General features: G+C 43.1%; 1 protein-coding gene across 3 annotated transcripts in view; it reads left to right on the top strand.

Annotated features, from left to right (window-relative positions):
* ANKRD46 (ankyrin repeat domain 46) overlaps nucleotides 1–18,377 on the top strand; it is a 31,897-nt gene that overhangs the window by 434 nt on the left and 13,086 nt on the right. The window contains exons 2-3 of one of the 3 annotated variants that reach the window (XM_019551305.1): nucleotides 15,044–15,164; nucleotides 17,874–18,216. In XM_019551305.1, the coding sequence (XP_019406850.1) occupies nucleotides 17,906–18,216 (311 nt within the window). In that variant the 5' untranslated portion in view covers nucleotides 15,044–15,164; nucleotides 17,874–17,905. The remainder of the gene's footprint in view (nucleotides 1–15,043; nucleotides 15,165–17,873; nucleotides 18,217–18,377) is intronic. The other 2 variants (XM_019551300.1, XM_019551310.1) reach the window with 2 other exon arrangements.

The following is an 18,377-nucleotide window of genomic DNA, read 5'->3' as shown; positions in this document are numbered from 1 at the left end:
CTCTGCCCCTCCCCCCAGCTGCCCTTTCCCCTCCGACCTTTTGCTCCAGCGCTGGCGCCCCTGCCTGGCTGGGGGCTGCCACCGCTGCTCTTGGGCTGCGCAGAGTCCGGCCTGCTGCTGCGGCTGCCTGTCAGAGCTGGAGGTAGGCGTGGGGGGAAGATGTAGGGAGCAGGAACAGGCTCAGGCACAGAGGGGCAGGGGGGAGCCGGGTCTGGCACAGACATGGGGTGAGCAGCAGATGTCTTGCTCTTTGCCACTCCTTCTCCTGCCCCATTACTGCAGAAGGGGGATGATTTAAGATGACCTTCCACTATTTAGATTCTTCACATGTTATATAGCACATGTGTAACTTCCCACCACATTTACCCAAATCCAAGACAACTTCAGATTTAAGATGACCCCCCAATAATTAGAGTCTCTGTACATGCAAAATTATAAAGATGTTATAATTTTCCATGTAAAGAGTCTAATTAGTGGAAGATCATCTCAAATTTGAAGTTGTCGTAGATTTAGGTAACTATGATTACTGTACTATGCAAATAGCAAAAGTTAAACTTTTGTAACAGTTTTATAACAGTGACAAGCAACATGTGTTTTAATATTCTGTTCTGTATAATGTAGGGTTCAGGGGAAGGACTACATTAATGCATCTTTCTCCTGAATTCTGTAAGCTAAACTTTCTAATATGCTGCAGCCTTTTCATACTGCCAGAGCAGATCAAAGGGCCAGGGCCTTGCTCAAAAAATACTTCAGGTATTCTGTTTTCTCTGGGTGGTGAACAGCTTCCAGAATTCAGATTCATTCTCATCGTCTCTGTTGGAGTACACAGTGTTCAGAGTATGCCATACCTTGCTATAAGTCCTTGCATAGAATTATAGAAAAATAGGACTGGAAGGGGCTTCAAAAGGTTATCTAGTCCGACCACTTGCTAAAAGTAGGATCATTTCTATCCAAACTGCCCTAGCCCAGTGTTTAACCTCTAAAAACTTCCAGGGATGGGGAGTCCAAAACCTCTCTAGAGACGTGCCACATGAGAGTTTATTGTGGAGTTGCCTAATTAGCTCTGCAGTAAACTTCTGGCATCTACAGGTGCAGGGCTATTAGGCTGGAGTAAATTAATAAACTCTGCAGCAAGATAGTGAATACAAGTACTATCCTGTTGTGGAGCTTTTTTTACTCTGCAGCAGTGCACATCCAGACACTGAAGTAGCTGGTTGGAGTACAAAGGTGCTGCCAGCTAGCCCCGCACTGCAGCACTCTTGTGCCCTAGCCAGCCCTGCCGCAGCATGTTGAGCAGTGTCAGAGCAGCCCTGGGCTGGCAAGCTGACCCTGCCAGCCAGCACTACTCCGAATGTTTAGCAGCTCTCATGGTGAGAGAATTAATATGTAACTAAAATTTTCCTTGGTGCAATTTAAGATGGTTATATCCTGTCCTGTCCCTTGTGTCCATGGTGAATAGTCAGTTGTCAACATCCTATTTAAGTAGCTCCCCACCTTTTTTTTTGCTGCAACCCTAAACTGGCCACCAACGGGACCTCCCGACCAAGTGCTGTGGGAATTGCTGGAAGCAGTGCGGTGGCAGTGACAACAGCAGCCTGGGGCCAGGGGCAGGGATGGGGGAGCCGCCACTGCTCACTTTGTTCACGGCAGCCCTGCCCTGCCCACCGCTCCTGGGTCACGTGTGTGTTGTGCATGGGCCCTTTGCAACCCTACTAAGGACTCCTGTGACCCTGATTTGGGTTGTGCCCTGATGTTGGGAACCAGTGTCCTATTTACAATCATATTTTAGGTATTTGAAGACATATTAAATCCCCCTTCAGTGTTCTCTTCTTCAGACTAAATAGTTCTTCCAGACGTTCCTTTTTTATCTTGTTTCCTAAACCCCTGATTGTTTCTGTTGCTCTCCACTGGACTCTTCCTAGTTTGTCCATGTTTCTCTTAAATACACTGCCCAAAAGTGAACTCGGTACTCCAGGTGAGGCCGCACTAGCACTAAACTGAATAGAAAAATCACTTTGACTTGCAAGTGACATTCTTGTTAATGTCATCTGGTATGCTGTTGGCTTGTTTTGCAGCCAATGTATCTATTGTAACTTGTTTTTGGCTTATGTTCTGTCATAAATCCCAGGTCTCTTTCTGCAGTACTGCAGTGTAGCTCATCCATCACCAGTCTGTATTTATGTGTCTGATGGTTCTGTCTTAAGTGCAGAACTGAGTCCTAATTCTGTGCTCCAGTGTGTTTGCAACTCCACCAACCTTGTCATCTGCAAATTTGCTAACCTTTCTTTCAGGCCCTTTTTCAAGGTCATTAACAATGGCGTTAAACAATGAACCTAGAACAGATCCTTGAGTAACCCTGGTCAGTACCTATTCCCACTTATATATCAAACCATTGATGACTTCCCTTTGAGCTTGATGATTCCACTTGTTATGTGTGCACCTTATAGTACTTTCTTCTAAACCAATAGAGGCCAACCTTTTTGGGAGGTGTACCACAAAATAAAATCCATGGCATCCCTGAGTGTTACTCTGCTCCCCCTGACCAATCTGCTGCTCTCCTTTCTGCTTCCTGTCCCATCTTTTATATGGTAAGACACATAAAGACTGCCCTGCTACACATGCTACAGATTGAATACATCTCATGAGAGAGTGTATTGAAAGCTTTACTGAAGCTGAGGTAGATCACATCCACTGCCACTGCTTTCCCTTCACCCAGAAAGCCTGTTGCCTTGTCATAAAAGCAAATCAGGTCGATCAGACATGACTTGATTTAAGTGAATCTGTGCTAGTGATTCCTAGTCATTTTGTTATCCTCAAGGCACTTAGAAGTAGATTCCTTGCTGCCCTACTCAATGATCTTTCCTAGTTTCCAGGTCAGACTGACCAGTCTAATTCCATGGATCAGCCTCCTTTTTGTTTTTGTAAAGATACACACCATATTTCTCTGTTCCTGCTCATCTGGGACCTCACCCAACCTCCATGAGGTCACAAAGAGAGTAGCCAGTGGCTGTGCAATTACCTCCACCAGTTCCTTGAGTTGTCTAGAATGTGGCTTGTCTGGCAGTGTTAATTTGAAAACATTCAGCTCCTCTACGTAAATCTCTTGTTCTTTCCCTGCTCTAGCTTGCTTATTTCTTCCTTTGTCCTTGCTGCCAACTGTGCCTGTCATCTAGCAGCTGACCTTATTTGTGAAAACTCAAGTTAAAAAAATAAATGCTTCAGCAGCTTCCATTACTAGATTGCCCTTGTGTTCGGCAAGGGACCTACACTTTCTGCTTTGTGTGTGGTTGCAAAATGATACAGTGGGACCTGGGTAAAAAAAAAAAGGGAGATTATGAAGAACCTGCCTTACTTTGACCTTTGCATCACTAAGGACTTGTTTGCACAAGTACGTTGACAGGAATAGTTTCCTTTGTGCTCATTGTTATTCAGAGTAAGAGTAACCATATGAATAGCAAATAGCCACTATATTTTAAATTTATACCCTATCTTATTTGAGAAAAACTTTTCTTTGTAATCAAGCTCTGAATGTCTCAGAATGGTAACCTCATAGGACATTTTTCCCCCTTTGAAATCTGCCTTCCACTTTTAACTTTTAATACCATAATAAACAGTGTAGTTCTTTTTCTCCCCAGCCCTCCTCCATTTACTGTTATTATTCACTAAAGTGCTTTGGCAGCTTGCCTCCCAGCGTTTTCTAAAATTTAGAAGGATTGTGAGGAAACAGTGAGAGGTCAGAGCCAGATGTGAAGTCTAATTAATTTTTATTCAAGTAGTGTCAAATAGAATCAAATAAAAGCTTGTATATGAAAGGATACTTATTGCATTGCTTAGTCTATAACCCAGAAAACATAAGAGTAACACAATGGACTGCAAAAGCAATACTGTGGGTGTCTAATTTTAGCTTTATAATGTTATCTGTTATACAAAACTGAGTTTCTGTGTTTAAAATACAAAACAAAATCTATCGACAAGTTGAAAGCTTTTGCTGGTTAAGGCTAGGTCCGAGCACCACCTGTGCTGGTGTTGTATTTTAGATATCTCCATTTAGTCATGATCCACTGTGCAGTCAGGTGGTTCTTGGGTGATTATTTTGGAAGCAGTTAAGAGGTAAATCATGGTCAAATAACTGTGGTTTAGAACCTTATTGATTGGGGATAGGCAAGGCATTTTAGCCTGAAAAACTGTGCATTTTTGCTTTAATTTTAGTAGCTATTCTACTGTTTATTCTAGAAAAGCACAACTTGAAAAATTAAATGAACAAGAAATTTGAGGTATATCTGTGTAGCACATTGGAGCTCCCTACTGAGACACACCACCCAGGAAGGCTCTCTCAGCTGTACTAGGCAGCATCTTGCAGAGTTTATTGGTCCATCTACAGAACTACTTGGCTGTGCGCCGTCTGACTGGAGAATAAGGCACATGGAGCAGATGTGGTGTCTCAGCTTGGCGCCACATAGGCATACCCCAGATTCCTACAGCAATCAGTATCAGGACAAAAGAATGTAAACAGAAAGAAGTGGAGCTTCCTGATGTTTAACTTGTTTGTAAATTTTGATAAGGAAAGGGCTGGTACGTACCATCAGTTTGTTTGCTAGTTAGATATATAGTACAATAGCGTATCATTGCATCTTGTCATGGCATGTGATATGGCATTACTTTATAAACCCAATAAAAGTATTTAAAATCATAGTTTACTGGAAAACTTAAAACATGAGAAAGAGGTTGTTATTTCAGTCCAGTTGTCTGTTAAGCAGCGATAAAGTGATTCTGCCATCTGTTGTTTAAAGTTTGCCCCATTTTTGTCCTGTTGGCATGGTAAGAGCTGTATATCTGCTGGTGCTAATTTTACTACCTTTGCTATTGAAAATAAATATATTAAAAATAAGCAAGACAGTGAATTGGTTTTATTTTAGGGCTGTCAATTAATTGTTGTTAATGTGCAAAATTAACGCAAGAACCAATTCACACGTCAGTTATTTTTAATGCGTTAATTGCACATGTGGTTTTGGAACCTGTGCCCCAGGTGCCCTGTCCTGCTGCCATCACCACCACCTCCGAGCTGCCCAGGAGGGCAGCAGTGGCAGTGCAGAGGAGCTGTAGAGCAGCCCAGGTGTGGGCTCCAAGCAGCTGCAGCACAAAAATGGGGAAGGGGGCATACCCACATGCCTACAAACCCCATCCAGGGCCCCAAGCAGCCAGGCTGGCAGTTTTGGGGTTTCAGGGAAGTCAGCTCTGAGCTGCAGCGAAGCTGTCTGGCACTCTTGGGCCCTACGGCATGGGCTTGGGGGATTGGGATCACCTGGGAGCTCCAGCAGGAGCTGCCTCTGAGCCCACAGGTCCCCATGCATCCCCAGTCTGGGACTCCAAGGAGTGGCAGCAATGGCAGGCCCATACCTTGTGCACCCATGGAGGCAGCCACTGCCAGCAGGCAGGGGTTGGATTCCTGCGGAACCACCTCCTGCAGTCCTTGGCCCATGCCACACACCTGGCCCCAGCCCAGCATCAACGGAAGTCAAGCTGCACCTAGCACCACTGCAGCACCGGGCAGAACCACTGCTCTCCTCCCCACACTGGGCTCCCACACAGAGCTGCCGAACCTGCTGGGTCCCGGCAAGAGCCCAGGCAGTGCAGGGAGGAGAGCGGTGGCTCTGCTCAGCAGTATCACTGGGCACAGATCAGACCCCATCAGCACTAGAGTGGGGCCGGATGTGCGGCATGGGCTGGGGGCTGTGGGAAGTGGCTCCATAGGAATCCCGCCTACTGGTACTGACTGCCTCCACCGACAGGCAGGGGCCGGGCTGCTGTCACTGCCATTTCCTGAGGGCTCGGACCAGGGATGTGTGGGGACCCTGGAGGCAGCTCATGCTGGAGCTCCCCAATGGTCCTGACTTGTCCTGAGCCCAAGTTGCAAGACCCGAAGATGCCAGGCAGCTCCTCTGCAGTGACTCTGTGCAGGTCCTGGCAGGATGCAGGGTCTAGGTGGCTGCAGCAGGAGGAGGTGTAGGGGGCATACCCACAAACCCCCATCCAGATCCCCAAGCAGCTGAGCCAGCAGCTCCAGGCGTTCCGAGATAGCGACACTGGGCTGTGGTGAGGCTGCTTGGGTTGGGACTGCCTGGGACCCGCTGAGCAAGTAAGCAGGGAAGTTTGGTCCTGAGCAACTGCCCCCAACCCAGGCTGCCTATGGCTGCTGCTGCTAGGGCCATGTTTGGGCAGGCGGCACACCTCGGGCCAGGGGCAGCTCCACAGAGACCCCGCCCAGATTGGCCATCCTGCCAGGGTATACAGGGGTCCCCCCTCCCTAGGCTTCATACCCCCCTGCAGGCAACCCCCCTCCCTGGGGTCCAAGCCCAGTACACACCCCCATAGCCCGCTACACCTTCACAGGTTCCTCTCTCCCCCCCACATCATACAAAATACATGAATTACTTTGCATAACATTGAGGTTTTTCTTGCATAATTTTAAAGTTTCTACAAGAATTATGCAACACTGCAAATAATGCTCACATTTAAAATTTTGTTGAGCTGGCATTCTCTTAAACTTTATTTTCACATCTGTCAGTCCTTCCAGATTATGGTGCATGTGTGAAAGGTTACTCAGACCTTTGATATATGCTTAGATAGGAGTTTTTGAAGGAGCAGAGGTTGCCCAGACCTTCCATTCCCCCTTTAGGCCACTGAGACAATTCAATGGCTAGACTGAACCTGGACATTTGGTGCTTCTATGGCTGTAGTTGTGTAAGTGTCCAGGAATCAAACCTAGGTCTTCTGTGCAGCAGACAAGGATTCTACCACTGAACCACAAGAGACTCCTTTCTTAAATTGAGCCGGGTCTGTTCCCTAGCTATTATAATAAATACCAGCAAGACCACAGAAACCTTATGAAGAGGACTTGGAAGGTTAAATTCATGGGTAAGAGATTCAGCGTAGAAATATGTAAGCTAATAAAACCTAGTGCAGATGTTCATAGAAGGAAATATACATCGGAACATAACCTTTGTCGTATTGAGACCTAAGCGTAGACAGAACTTTATAAATAGTAAAAGACAAAAAAGAAGGGAATATGATAGCATGGAGTTTGTGCCAGGCTGATTTGTAACCTGTACATCCTAGTTTGCCAGACTACACAGACGTAGTACTTGTTATTTACTGTAATTCTATGTCACAGAGGGACAATGAGTCTCCAGTGTGGTAACAGCAGGGTATTGAGGCCATGACAGGCTATACATAGACTGTTCCTCTAAGACACCTGGCCAGACCTGTGATTTCAACAGAATTGGCTCAGATTAGTCAGGACCACTGTCTTTGGCATAAATGAAGATACAGGAATTTTGGTTCTAAATTTTCTCTATCACTGGATGATACACTCACTTTTTTTAACTGAATACTTCAAAACAATCTCATAGTGTGTTGCAGTTACAGTAATTTATACTAACTTTCTCAAGATTTCTTTTGATGACTCTTGTTTTATCATCCTATTAGTTTAAAATCTTATTTCCAATTCCCCCCCCCAAGAAAATCAGGAGCAAAGCAAAAGAAAAATGATTAGAGTATGTCTAGTTTGTCACAACTGAATGTGAACTCAGCAGACCACATGGTGGCATCATTCATCCACGTAAAACCAGAGCTTATGCAATTTAAGAGCAATTGCTTATTAAAGAACTGTTTCCTGATGCACACTCAATGAGTATCAGTTGTCTCTTTTTCCATAAGGTTCTTCCAGGATCAGCAGTAAATTTAAGTTGAAATGCACCAAGAGCTGGAAATAATTTTAGCTTTTAAACAAAACTGACTTTTGTGACCTTGATGACTCCCGTGGATGAATTGCTGGAAACCCTTTCTGCAGTATCCCACTGGAGACAGAGAATTTGCATAAGGGTTTCTGAGCAGTAAAGTGTGCACTTCACTAACTTCCCGTAAAAGCAGAAGTACTGGAATGGGTAGCATTAGCCAACATGTATTGTTTATGCTTCCAGATTGGGTTTAAAGTATTTAGCTCCTTCAGTCACAGTATTTAGCTCCTTCAGAGCACAATGACAGTGAATCAAGGCCCCATATAATTTGAACAGGTTTGTTCAGTACTACATTATCTTAGTCCCTGTTTATGGGAAAAAAAATGCCCAGAATCAGAAATGCTTTTTAAAGGTATCATATAGTAAACTGTCCTGAAACACATTCGAGCAAAAGAATGCAATTAGTGTAACTGATTGACCTGAGTATTGTTGCTGAAGAGAGTTGTTTGGAAATGCCCTCATCAGTAGTTTTGGTTTAGGTAAAATTTACAGTATTTAAAGGACAGGGCAAATGTAACAAGACCTTCCATCCTTTTTTGCACTGTGCTATCATTTTGTTACTTTGGGAGGCATTGTGGTATAGCAGGGTGTGGACAGAATTAACAATGTAAATGTTTCAAATGCCTTTGAAATGCTTCAGGGAGCCAGGCGTGTAAATGTATGTGCCCTTTGAAATGTTCCAGAATAGTACCTCTTGAAATTAGATCTTGTTTTGAGGTGTTTCACTTGTTGCATGTGCTTGGGGACAGGGGACCCATAGTTCCTCCAGAATCCTTCCACTCCCATCATAGGGTGGGAGGAGGGGAGGGTGAGCAATGTGAACAGGCTGGTAACCTGCCGGACTGTTTAGGTGTGGGGTCCTAATCTGCAGTCCTGGTGACTCCAGCCCTGGCGTGTACCTCTTCTCCAGTGAGACGGGGAGAGGAGAGTTTCAGGGGATTGGGGTTGGGGACCTTGGCACCAGCAGTGACAGGAGGTCTCCAGCGTGTGCTGTTGGGATTCTCCACCCCCCATATCTTGTCGGAGGAGGGGAAGGGAATAGCGGAGCTAGGGGGTGCCACAGGGGTTGTATGGTGCCACAGGGGTTGTATGGCTTGTTATGCATGGATACATTTCAAAAGCTGCTTCTGTCCACATCTGTAGATAAAGCACTGGATTGGGAGGTGAGACTGGGAAACAGTTTTTCTGGCTCTTGCTATCTACATTATATTGGGCAAGACACTTCACTTCTCTTTGACTCTATACCCATCTTACAGCAGCAGGTGATACTATTTTATGCCCCAAAATTTTTGTCAATTTATGGTTGTTTCTGAAGTCAAGATAATGTAACTGTAAACCCTGCAGATGCACATGCATTGCCAATGAGGGAAGATGGGAATGACTACAGGAGCACAAGTGTCCCACTGAATGCCAACAACAGCATAAAGTGCTGCTTTTGCATTGTCATCAGCTCATATCTGTAATGACTTAGAAAGCATTACAGAAGAGATGATTCATAAGGACTGACTGAGACACCTTGCAAACTGGAACTATTAATAAAATAACTCAAGGCAAGAAGAGGGGAAGTGCTGCTTGCTTTCTTTTAGGAAAATATAATGCTGCTTATTATGATTCCTGTATCTAAAAGCTTTCCGGGATTGGTTTTGCTCATCTGAGAGGTCTTCTCCCCCCGCAGTCTTGTATTGGTAGTAATCCACTAGGGGGAGGGCTTGTTAGTGCTGCAGACAGAACTGCCAGAGAAACCAGATGTGTTCAATGGACCGCTCCCCAAGCAAAAATTACAGTAGAGTTTACCATTTTCAGACTGAATATGCAACGTGTTTGTTCCATTTAACTCTTCCTCAGTAACTTCTACAAACAAAAACAAATCCACATACAAGCACATCCTGTAAACTAACCAGGCAATTTCTCCTCCACATTGAGAAGGGAGAGAGAGAGCTGGCATTGTTTCTACTTTTAAATACTTTGGTGGGACTCCCATCTGACAGTAATGGGGAAGGGGCACCATTTCCTGTAGGACTGTGTTTGTATTTCCTCTTATGGATAGAAGTATATATTTTGAATGTTGCTTTTATCTTGTATGCACATATAAATATGGTGTATTTGGGGTTGCTTTTTTTTAACTCTTTAAATGTGACTGCATATAAAACATCACTTTCAGAAAGGATCTCAAAGGTCATTCAGTCCAGCCTCCTGCACAGATGCAGGATTCACTATTCCAAAATATGTCTATAACCCAGTCTGTTCCTGAAAATCTTCACCACTGCCCTGGCCCTGGCCCTGCTTCTGGGAGGCTACGGCATGGGGTGGTGGGTGGGAGCACTCCGTCCCTGCCCACTAGGGCTTCCGCAAGTACCCCCGGGGGTATGCATACCCCCACTTGACAACCTCTGCTCTATATCATATTCTAAACATTGTCATTAGTCCCTTGATATAAGGATAACTGTCTTCCAGTAAAAAGAGAAGTCATCAATGAGTCTGTAGATGACTGAGAAGGTCAGTCTGTGGCTGATAGTTCAGGGACAAAGGAGTAGATTCTGGTGATGTTGGGTCACAGCTGCTTTCCTTTGTTTCTCTGATCTATCTGTCTCCATAGTGAAATGTTTGCTCAGAATGATTGATGGCTTGTTGTATATCATGGCACCACTGAGCACAAGTCATTGCTTGAGTCTTTCGGGTATTGATCCCAGGTATTGGCCAGGGATCACAGGAGGTGGTTAATATCTCATCTCTTCAGACTGGCCAACAAGGTGTCCTTGAGTGTCTTCTTGTGCCTACCTGTAGAGTGGTGACCATTGGTGAATTGGAAGTACAGGACCTGTTTGGGGAGCCATTTGTCAAGCATCTTTATGACATGCTTTTTCCAGTGGAGCTAGTACCATATAAACATAGCGTCAATGCTGGTGGTGTTTGCTTCAGACATAACACTCGTGTTTGTTCTTCAGTCCTTCCAATTGATATGGAGGATTTTCCAAAGACATCGCTAGTGGTGACATTCCAAAACTTTCAAGGGTTTTTCCAGTATGCTGGCCAAGTTTCACACCCATATAGCAGGGTAGGGATGACAACAGATTGCTAGATGAGAAGTTTGGTTTGGGTCCTGATGTCATGATCATTGAAGATACAGTTTTGGAGAGGTCCAAAGGCAGCACTGGCGGATTTTATCTGGCGTTGAATATCCTTGTCTATATTTATTTTTTAGGAAATGTGTTTACCCAGGTAGGAGTAATGCTTAACATTCTCCAAGGATTGCCCTTGAATTGGAGCAAGTAGAGGAGCCCCTCGTTGGTTTTGGGTGGTTTGGTAAGGCATTTGGGTTTTTGTGAAGTTGACAGTGAATCCCAGCATTTCACATGCAGCCCAAAAGAAATCACAAGCTACCTGGAGTTCTTCAACTGAGTGGGCACACATGACACAATAGTCAGTGTATTGAAAATCAGTATTGAAGTTGTTGACTATCTTGGATTTGGAAAGTAACCAGTTGATATTAAAGAGATTCCTGTTCATATGATCCTGGTTGCTGACTTCAGATCTATCAGCAATGAGATGCAGAATAGCTGAAATATAGATGGAAAAGAGTGTTCATGGAAGCACACAGCCTTGCTTGACTCCAGTTCTGATAGTGATGGGATCCATTTCTGAGCCATTGCTTAGGCTTAGGATGACTGATTTCATGTTGCTACTTGTATGGTTGAGGGCCTGCAGGCAAGACCCTTTGAAGACAGACTGAGGGATCTGAATCTCTTCAGCCTCAGCAAGAGAAGGCTGAGAGGCAATCTTGTAGCTGCCTACAAACTCATCGGGGGCAGGGGGGCAGCAGGGAATAGAGGCACTGTGTTTACCAGGGCTTCTCTCCGGGTTACCAGGAATAATGGCCACAAACTGAAGGAGAACAGGTTTAGATTGTACCTAAGGAAGAAATTCTTTATGGTAAGGGTTGCCAAAATATGGAATGGGCTTCCAAGGGAGGTGGTGCTTTCCCCTACCCTAGAGGTTTTCAGGAGGAGATTAGACAGGCATCTAGCTGGGGTTACCTAATCCCAGAGCTCTTTCCTGCCTGGAGCAGGGGGTCGGACCCAATGATCTACCAGATCTCTTCTGACTCTAGAAATCTATGTTATCATGAAGAAGTCTAATAATGGTAACAAAATTTGGTAGGTATCCAAATCTCATTAGCATCTTCCTTAGGGTGTCTCTGTTGATTGAATCGTAGGCTTTAGTCAGTTCAACAAAGGCCATATGAATATCTCAGTCTTGCGTGTGGAACTTCTTCTGTAGCTTTCTAGCAACATAGATCGTATCTGTTATACTTCTGAGTGGTCTGGAACCACACTGGGACTTGGGTAGAGCTCCTTAGTGAGGAAAGTAAGTCTAGTGAGGAGAATGTGGGCACAGATTTTCCTAGCTCTGGACAGGAGTGCAATACTACAATAATTGTTGCAGTCTAACCTATCTCCTTTCTTGAATATGGTAATGATTCTTGTATCCCAAGTCACTGGGAATCTGTTTATGCTTCTAGATTTTCATAATAGTAGCATCTAGTCGGACAGATTTTTTTTCCAGCTTGCCTATAAATTTCAGCTGGTATTGTGTCAGGACCACGTGCCTTGCTTTATCTGCTTAATGGCTTTCAAGACCTCTTGACAAGTTGGTGGATCTGCAAGGTAGTCCTTTATGAAGTGTTGTGGAATGGCTTTGATGGTATTTTGTCTTCAGCATCAGAATCTTAGTTCAGGAACTCTTGAACACGATCTTTTTACCATGTGTTGATGGTGGAACTGTCTTTAAAGAGTAGGCCATCCTTGAACCTCAGAGTGAGTTTTCTTGTATGTTTGGCCCATAAAAACTTTGGTTGCCCTAAAGAAATTATGCATGTCGTGGTTATCAGCAAGCTTTTGAATCTCCTTTGCTTTATGATGAGCCAGTACTACATTGTACCTCTTTATTGGGCTACCCATCCCAGAAGTTAGCCTCAGATGCTATTGATGGAACCTCTCCAAAGATTTAGATGTGAAATTTGTAGCATAGTCTCAGTTCATGAACATCAGTGAGGTAGGGGGATGCTTTATAGCAATGATATTCAACCATGAAGACCTTTTAAAGGTGCTGTATAGTACTGCCTGTTCTTTAGCTCTCAAATTTTCCCATATCTTGCCTTTAATGTGGTAATTAGTGTCTTGCTTCTGTTTGGAGTTGATGGTATTCTGCCAAACTTTGGAAGCTCTCTTTTTTCTGTCAGTAAGAGCTTGAATTTCCTTATCATTCTCATTGAATCAGTCCTGATGTTTCTTTTGTGCAGAAGCCTAGAGATTCTTCACACACCTTATTGATGCCGTTCTTGAGGCTCTCTCAGTAGTTTCAAGATCATCTGGGAGGTCAGAGTTTCTCACTGAGGCATTGCTGGAAATTATTGTTTTTATCAGAGTCTTTCAAGCACTCAGTGTTGAACCTGTTCCTTGGTTGCTGCTTCTGTTCTTATCATTTTGGGGTGATATGAATGGACATAGTGGAACTTATCAAACAATGTCTATGTAGCAGTCATCTGTGCTGGTCATAGCTCTGGTCATATGGACATCACACCAGTCCCATCACACCATGATCAGGTGCCAATGTTTTGAGCAGGTGGTTTTTAGTTAGATGACTCTGTTTTTATGTTAGATTTAGAGCTGCCATCAAATTCATTTTTCTAAAACAAGGTTTCTGACCGTCCATAAATTTACTGATGGTCTGTAAAAAAACAAAACAAAAACAACCCCCCACCCCCCCAAAAATAAAAATCCAAACTCTAAAAATGCCTATCCATAATAAAAATTGAGCTGTCTGTAAGACTGAGTTCATTTCAGAATCTGTGTGAATGAAACTAGATGCAAATGTGTTTGGACACAGATTGTAGAGCAGCATTACCTGGTATCTTAAATGGGTGGCTGTTCAGAGCCCTCAAGTGACTGTCTGTCTGTCAGGGCTTTCTGGCCCACTAGAGCCTCTGTAGCTCACTCTAACAATTGTTGCCACTGTATGCCTGCCTGCTCAGTGCTCACTTTGAACGTACTATATACAGGGTCCACCAGCCCTAGGGTGGGCAAGACAGGTGGAACCATGGGCCAGGGTGATGTGGGGAGAGGTAGAGGGTGAGGGTTTATTCTGGGACATGATGGATGGAACCGGCAGGATTAAGGCTGGTGGTGAGCTAGGGAGCAGCATGGTGCGAGCGAGGTACAATTGGGGGTGTCAGGGTATGGTTTCAAAATTGTGTAAAACCATTGCTATAGAGGGGGTTGCCAACCCAAGAATTTTTTTTTACTGACAGTGAAAACATGTCAGTAAAAAGTTTGGTTGCTGGTAAAAAGTTTGCAAATTGTCAGTTAAACAAAAAAAGTGTTGGTTTAGCAGCCCTGTTCTGAAACCATTTAAGGCGAATGATTAGTAAGGATTTTTTCTGACATAATTAAATGACCAGTTCTGCACAAATTAGATTTTTTTGACACATCATGGATAAGGTTGCAAATTCTGAGGTGAGTGCTAAATCCAGAGTTTGTTTATTTAAGGGTGTCTAAGGAAACAAACCATTTTATAATTTTTCCAGAATTTTGGTTGGTAGATATGTTGCCAAACCAAATTCTGTTCAATGGGGGAATGTATTTATTTATTTCTATATTTATTTATTTATTTAAAATTCTGATATTAGAGGGTGGCCTCACTCAGTTTACTGATACTTTGAGAGGGATTATTTCTTCTTTGTAATTGGGTTGTATCTGGCACAAGTCAGGTAGCTTAATAGAGAATTAAGTTTGCAGAATATCATTAGTAACAAAGATTATTCAGACCAGATGGAATAGTGGGAGTATATTTTGTGAGCTGCAATGTAACAGTTGCTTAGTTCATAATCCTCAAGCATTGGTAGGTGGGATTTATTTTTGCCTTTTTAATGTTACTTAATTATTGTGGAACACTTGTTTTCTCTAATTTTCTTGCTTATTAATTAACAATTCTTTGCCAGGTCCTAATTATCATCAGTTTTAAAGTAGGTCCCTGGCAATCCTGCTCCATGATAAACAGCTGCTTCTATGCCCCCCCACCTTTATAAGAGTCTTAAAGTTCTTTTTGGTCCTTAATTTATGTTCCAGTAGGTATGCATGAAAGTGGAGAACACTTTACCAGACTTATAAACAACCCCACATTTTCCAGTACTCACTACTCTATTTCAGGAAGTACTGTACTGTTCTAATAGAATATTCGCCTTGTTATAGATTTGTGCTGGCACCAGAAGACATTTATTTTATTAAGCAAGCTTAAAAATCCCAGTGGTGTCCTGCAGCCACTGAAGGCAAGATCTGTTTTCTTAAAAATAACTGGGATTTTACGCTGTTGGTATGTTTGATAGCTGACAATATTAAAGCAATTTATGATCCTACTTTAGGATCTTGTGCAATACTGTAATGAGTTCTTTGGAAATTGGGCCTGACAGTTTGTGGGGAAGGTTAGGACTAGTAGAACTGAAGAAGATACAATTAAGTCATTTAAATTCTGGAAGAGAAACAGGCAAGAAAACATAGACTGCCTCCTGGATGGGAAATTGTCATGAAATTGCAGATTGCTGTGAGTTAGAATTCTAGCCCTGCAACCCACCAGAATGTTTGTTGAATTTCAAGTGGAAATAGCTGGTAAATTCTGCTTTCCTTCAATTGCACTGGCATATTTGTATGAAAAGGAAGCAGTTGGGGTCCTAGAGGGCATTGCTAATGTTTGAACTGCTTTTGGCCCCCCAGTGAACTAGCCTTCTGTTATTGGAGATGGTTTTGGAAAAGAGTGCTTGAAATAGGCAATAAATCATCCTGTACATAAATAGTCCTTGCAGACTAAAGGAATGTATTCTGCATAGGTGCTGACTTATTAAGTCATTCTTTATGTAACTATTCAGAGCAGAAAGTTATTTCCTTACCTCTCCATCTTCCAAATATGCAATAGGAAAAGGAAGTTTTGTCTCTTGCCTTGACAAATCAATGTTGAAGCAGTTGTTGGTAGTGGAATTTATCCAGATAATAAATGCAGCCTAGTGAGGCTTAAATAAGACTAGTTCATGTAAACACTCTAAAATATTAGTCTCTTAATCAGACCAGCATGTGCAAATTGACACCTGAGTATTTGGAGTGGGTATTTCAGAATGATTAATTTAAAGCACTAGAGAAGAGCTATAAACTATGAACACTGTAAGTTCCCAGAAAACAGAAGAGGTCATAAATCTAATTCTTTGGCCATATTTCCATTTTTCTAGTTAAATGAGCACACTAGGATGAGCGGATACCTTATATGGACAGGAAAATTAAAATTCTTCAGTATGGTACTAAAGGGTCAGATGGTTAATCATAACACTGGTTAAAATATGCTAGAAAATTCATGATCATGGAGTGCCAGGTGTTCAGGATCCATAATTTCCTCTTCATTCCTGTCTGCAAAACTCTAGTCCTAAGTTTTTGTCATCTTTCAGGTCCATTGCCTTAAATAGTGTCTTAATTCTCCCCTCCCCTTCACTGCAGTCTATTCAGTATCCATCTGCTGAAATAATTTGGCTGACATCGTGACTGTATTCAGATCTGGTTACTGGGTACTCATTGATTTCAACATTAATTTGACTTGCTGGTCAAGGTCCTACATAGACTTCCATGAGAAGTCCCACCTCTAGGGCCTCTTAACATCTTATCTGCTCCTTTCACATGCTTTGGAGCAGCACGACCTCCTGCATAATCATTCTTTTCCTCTTCTCCCATTTTTATCTTCACGTCCTTTTCGTGGCTGTCCTCTGTCTGTGAAACCATTTAATTGATCTTTCTGAACGTTATCTTCTCCCTATCCAAATCCATTTTAAAAATTTGTTTCATCCACAAAGCTATTATATCTAATCAGTCAGTTGAATTATAGCTCATCAAATAATAATCAAGTAATCTATGGTGCAGCCAGCCCTTGCCTTCCACTCTTAGGCCCTGCTCCAGCTGAGCACTTAATCACATGTTTAATAACTACTGCTTAGCTGTGCTAGAGCAGGTTCTAGTGCAATAATAGCATCCCACATGCTCTAGTCCCCCTTCTGAGTTATTATGGTCCTCCTTACATCTGTTTAACATAGTGAGGGGCATGCTACAGGTTAAGCCCTGTGCCCTCTCCAAGTGCCACTCCAGTCCCCTTCCCCTGCCTGACCTGCTGCTCTGTTCTCTGCTCCCTTTTTGCTCTGCTTTTTACTCCCTGCCCTACCTGCCACCATGCTGCTTACCCCTTTCCTGATCTGTTGCGTGCCATGCAGAGGCCACCTGTGCCACTTCTGGCATGTGTGTTAGAGGTTGGCTACCCCGATTGTAACGGTTTTTTTCACTTTTTCTTTCATGGAATTTCACATCCTATTTCCTGTGGTCTCTGCTGCTGCGAGCAAAACACCACGCACAGAGATGGTTGAAAAGTGTAATCTCCTGTGGCACAAAGGATGTAGTACTCACAATAATGATGCATTTTCCAGCAGTTGTCTGCTACTGTGTACTGAAGTTCAAATGTAAAGAAGGAACAGATTAAAGAATAAGGAAATCTCATTTAAGTAGCTTCATTATTAATTGGTGCTGCTAGATGTTTTACACTGGCAGAGCCCAATATGTGTGTTCAGTTCTAGGTTCCTGAATTATAAAAAGGTGACTCTTCCTCCCTCCAACCCCCATGCCTCTTCCTTTCTGGAATTAACCCACAGCTGGGATATAACAAAGTTCCTTTTTGATACTGAGAAGTACAGTGTGTGATCTCTTTCTAGGTGGGGTTTACTTTCTGCCTTGCATTCATGGTAGTGCTTTAGAGCAGTCCTCAGAAGTAACAAGGCTCTTCTGTTCTGTTCCTGCAGATGTGAACAGGATTAAAAGGAGCATTATCCATGTACCAGAAAAGAATGCAGCATATTAAATTCATATGTTAGGCATAAGGATTTTAGAGCTTATATTCCTAAGAAGTTTGCATTCTTAATTGAGAGATTCAGTGATTTGTTAGAAGTCTGCATTGCATTTATGTATGTGGCTTCACCATCATCTCTTCTTATTTTACCAACAGGCTTGCTTCACACACCAGCTACAAACAGAGCAATGTCCTACGTTTTTGTAAACGATTCTTCCCAGACCAATGTGCCCCTGCTGCAGGCCTGTATTGATGGAGACTTTAACTATTCCAAGCGGCTGTTAGAAAGTGGCTTTGACCCAAATATTCGTGACAGTCGTGGCCGAACTGGGCTCCACCTTGCAGCAGCCAGAGGAAATGTAGACATCTGTCAGCTCTTGCACAAATTTGGTGCTGACCTCTTGGCCACTGATTATCAGGGTAACACAGCCCTTCATCTGTGTGGGCATGTGGACACCATTCAATTCCTAGTTTCTAATGGACTCAAAATTGACATTTGGTAAGTTCGCTGTCGCATTTTTTCAGAGACCAGATCTTTCTTGCTAGTGTATTAATGCCTTCTCTCCAAATTATTTAGTACAAATTTGGTGCCTGATATAACTGCTGTAGTGTTATATTCAGTGCAGTTGTTTTTGGGAGGTTTTAAAATGTCAGCTGTAA

This window comes from Crocodylus porosus, unplaced genomic scaffold, assembly GCF_001723895.1.
Source record: "Crocodylus porosus isolate Cpor-Errol unplaced genomic scaffold, CroPor_comp1, whole genome shotgun sequence".
NCBI classification, from domain to species: Eukaryota; Metazoa; Chordata; order Crocodylia; family Crocodylidae; genus Crocodylus; species Crocodylus porosus.
This window is presented reverse-complemented; position numbering and strand designations above follow the sequence as displayed.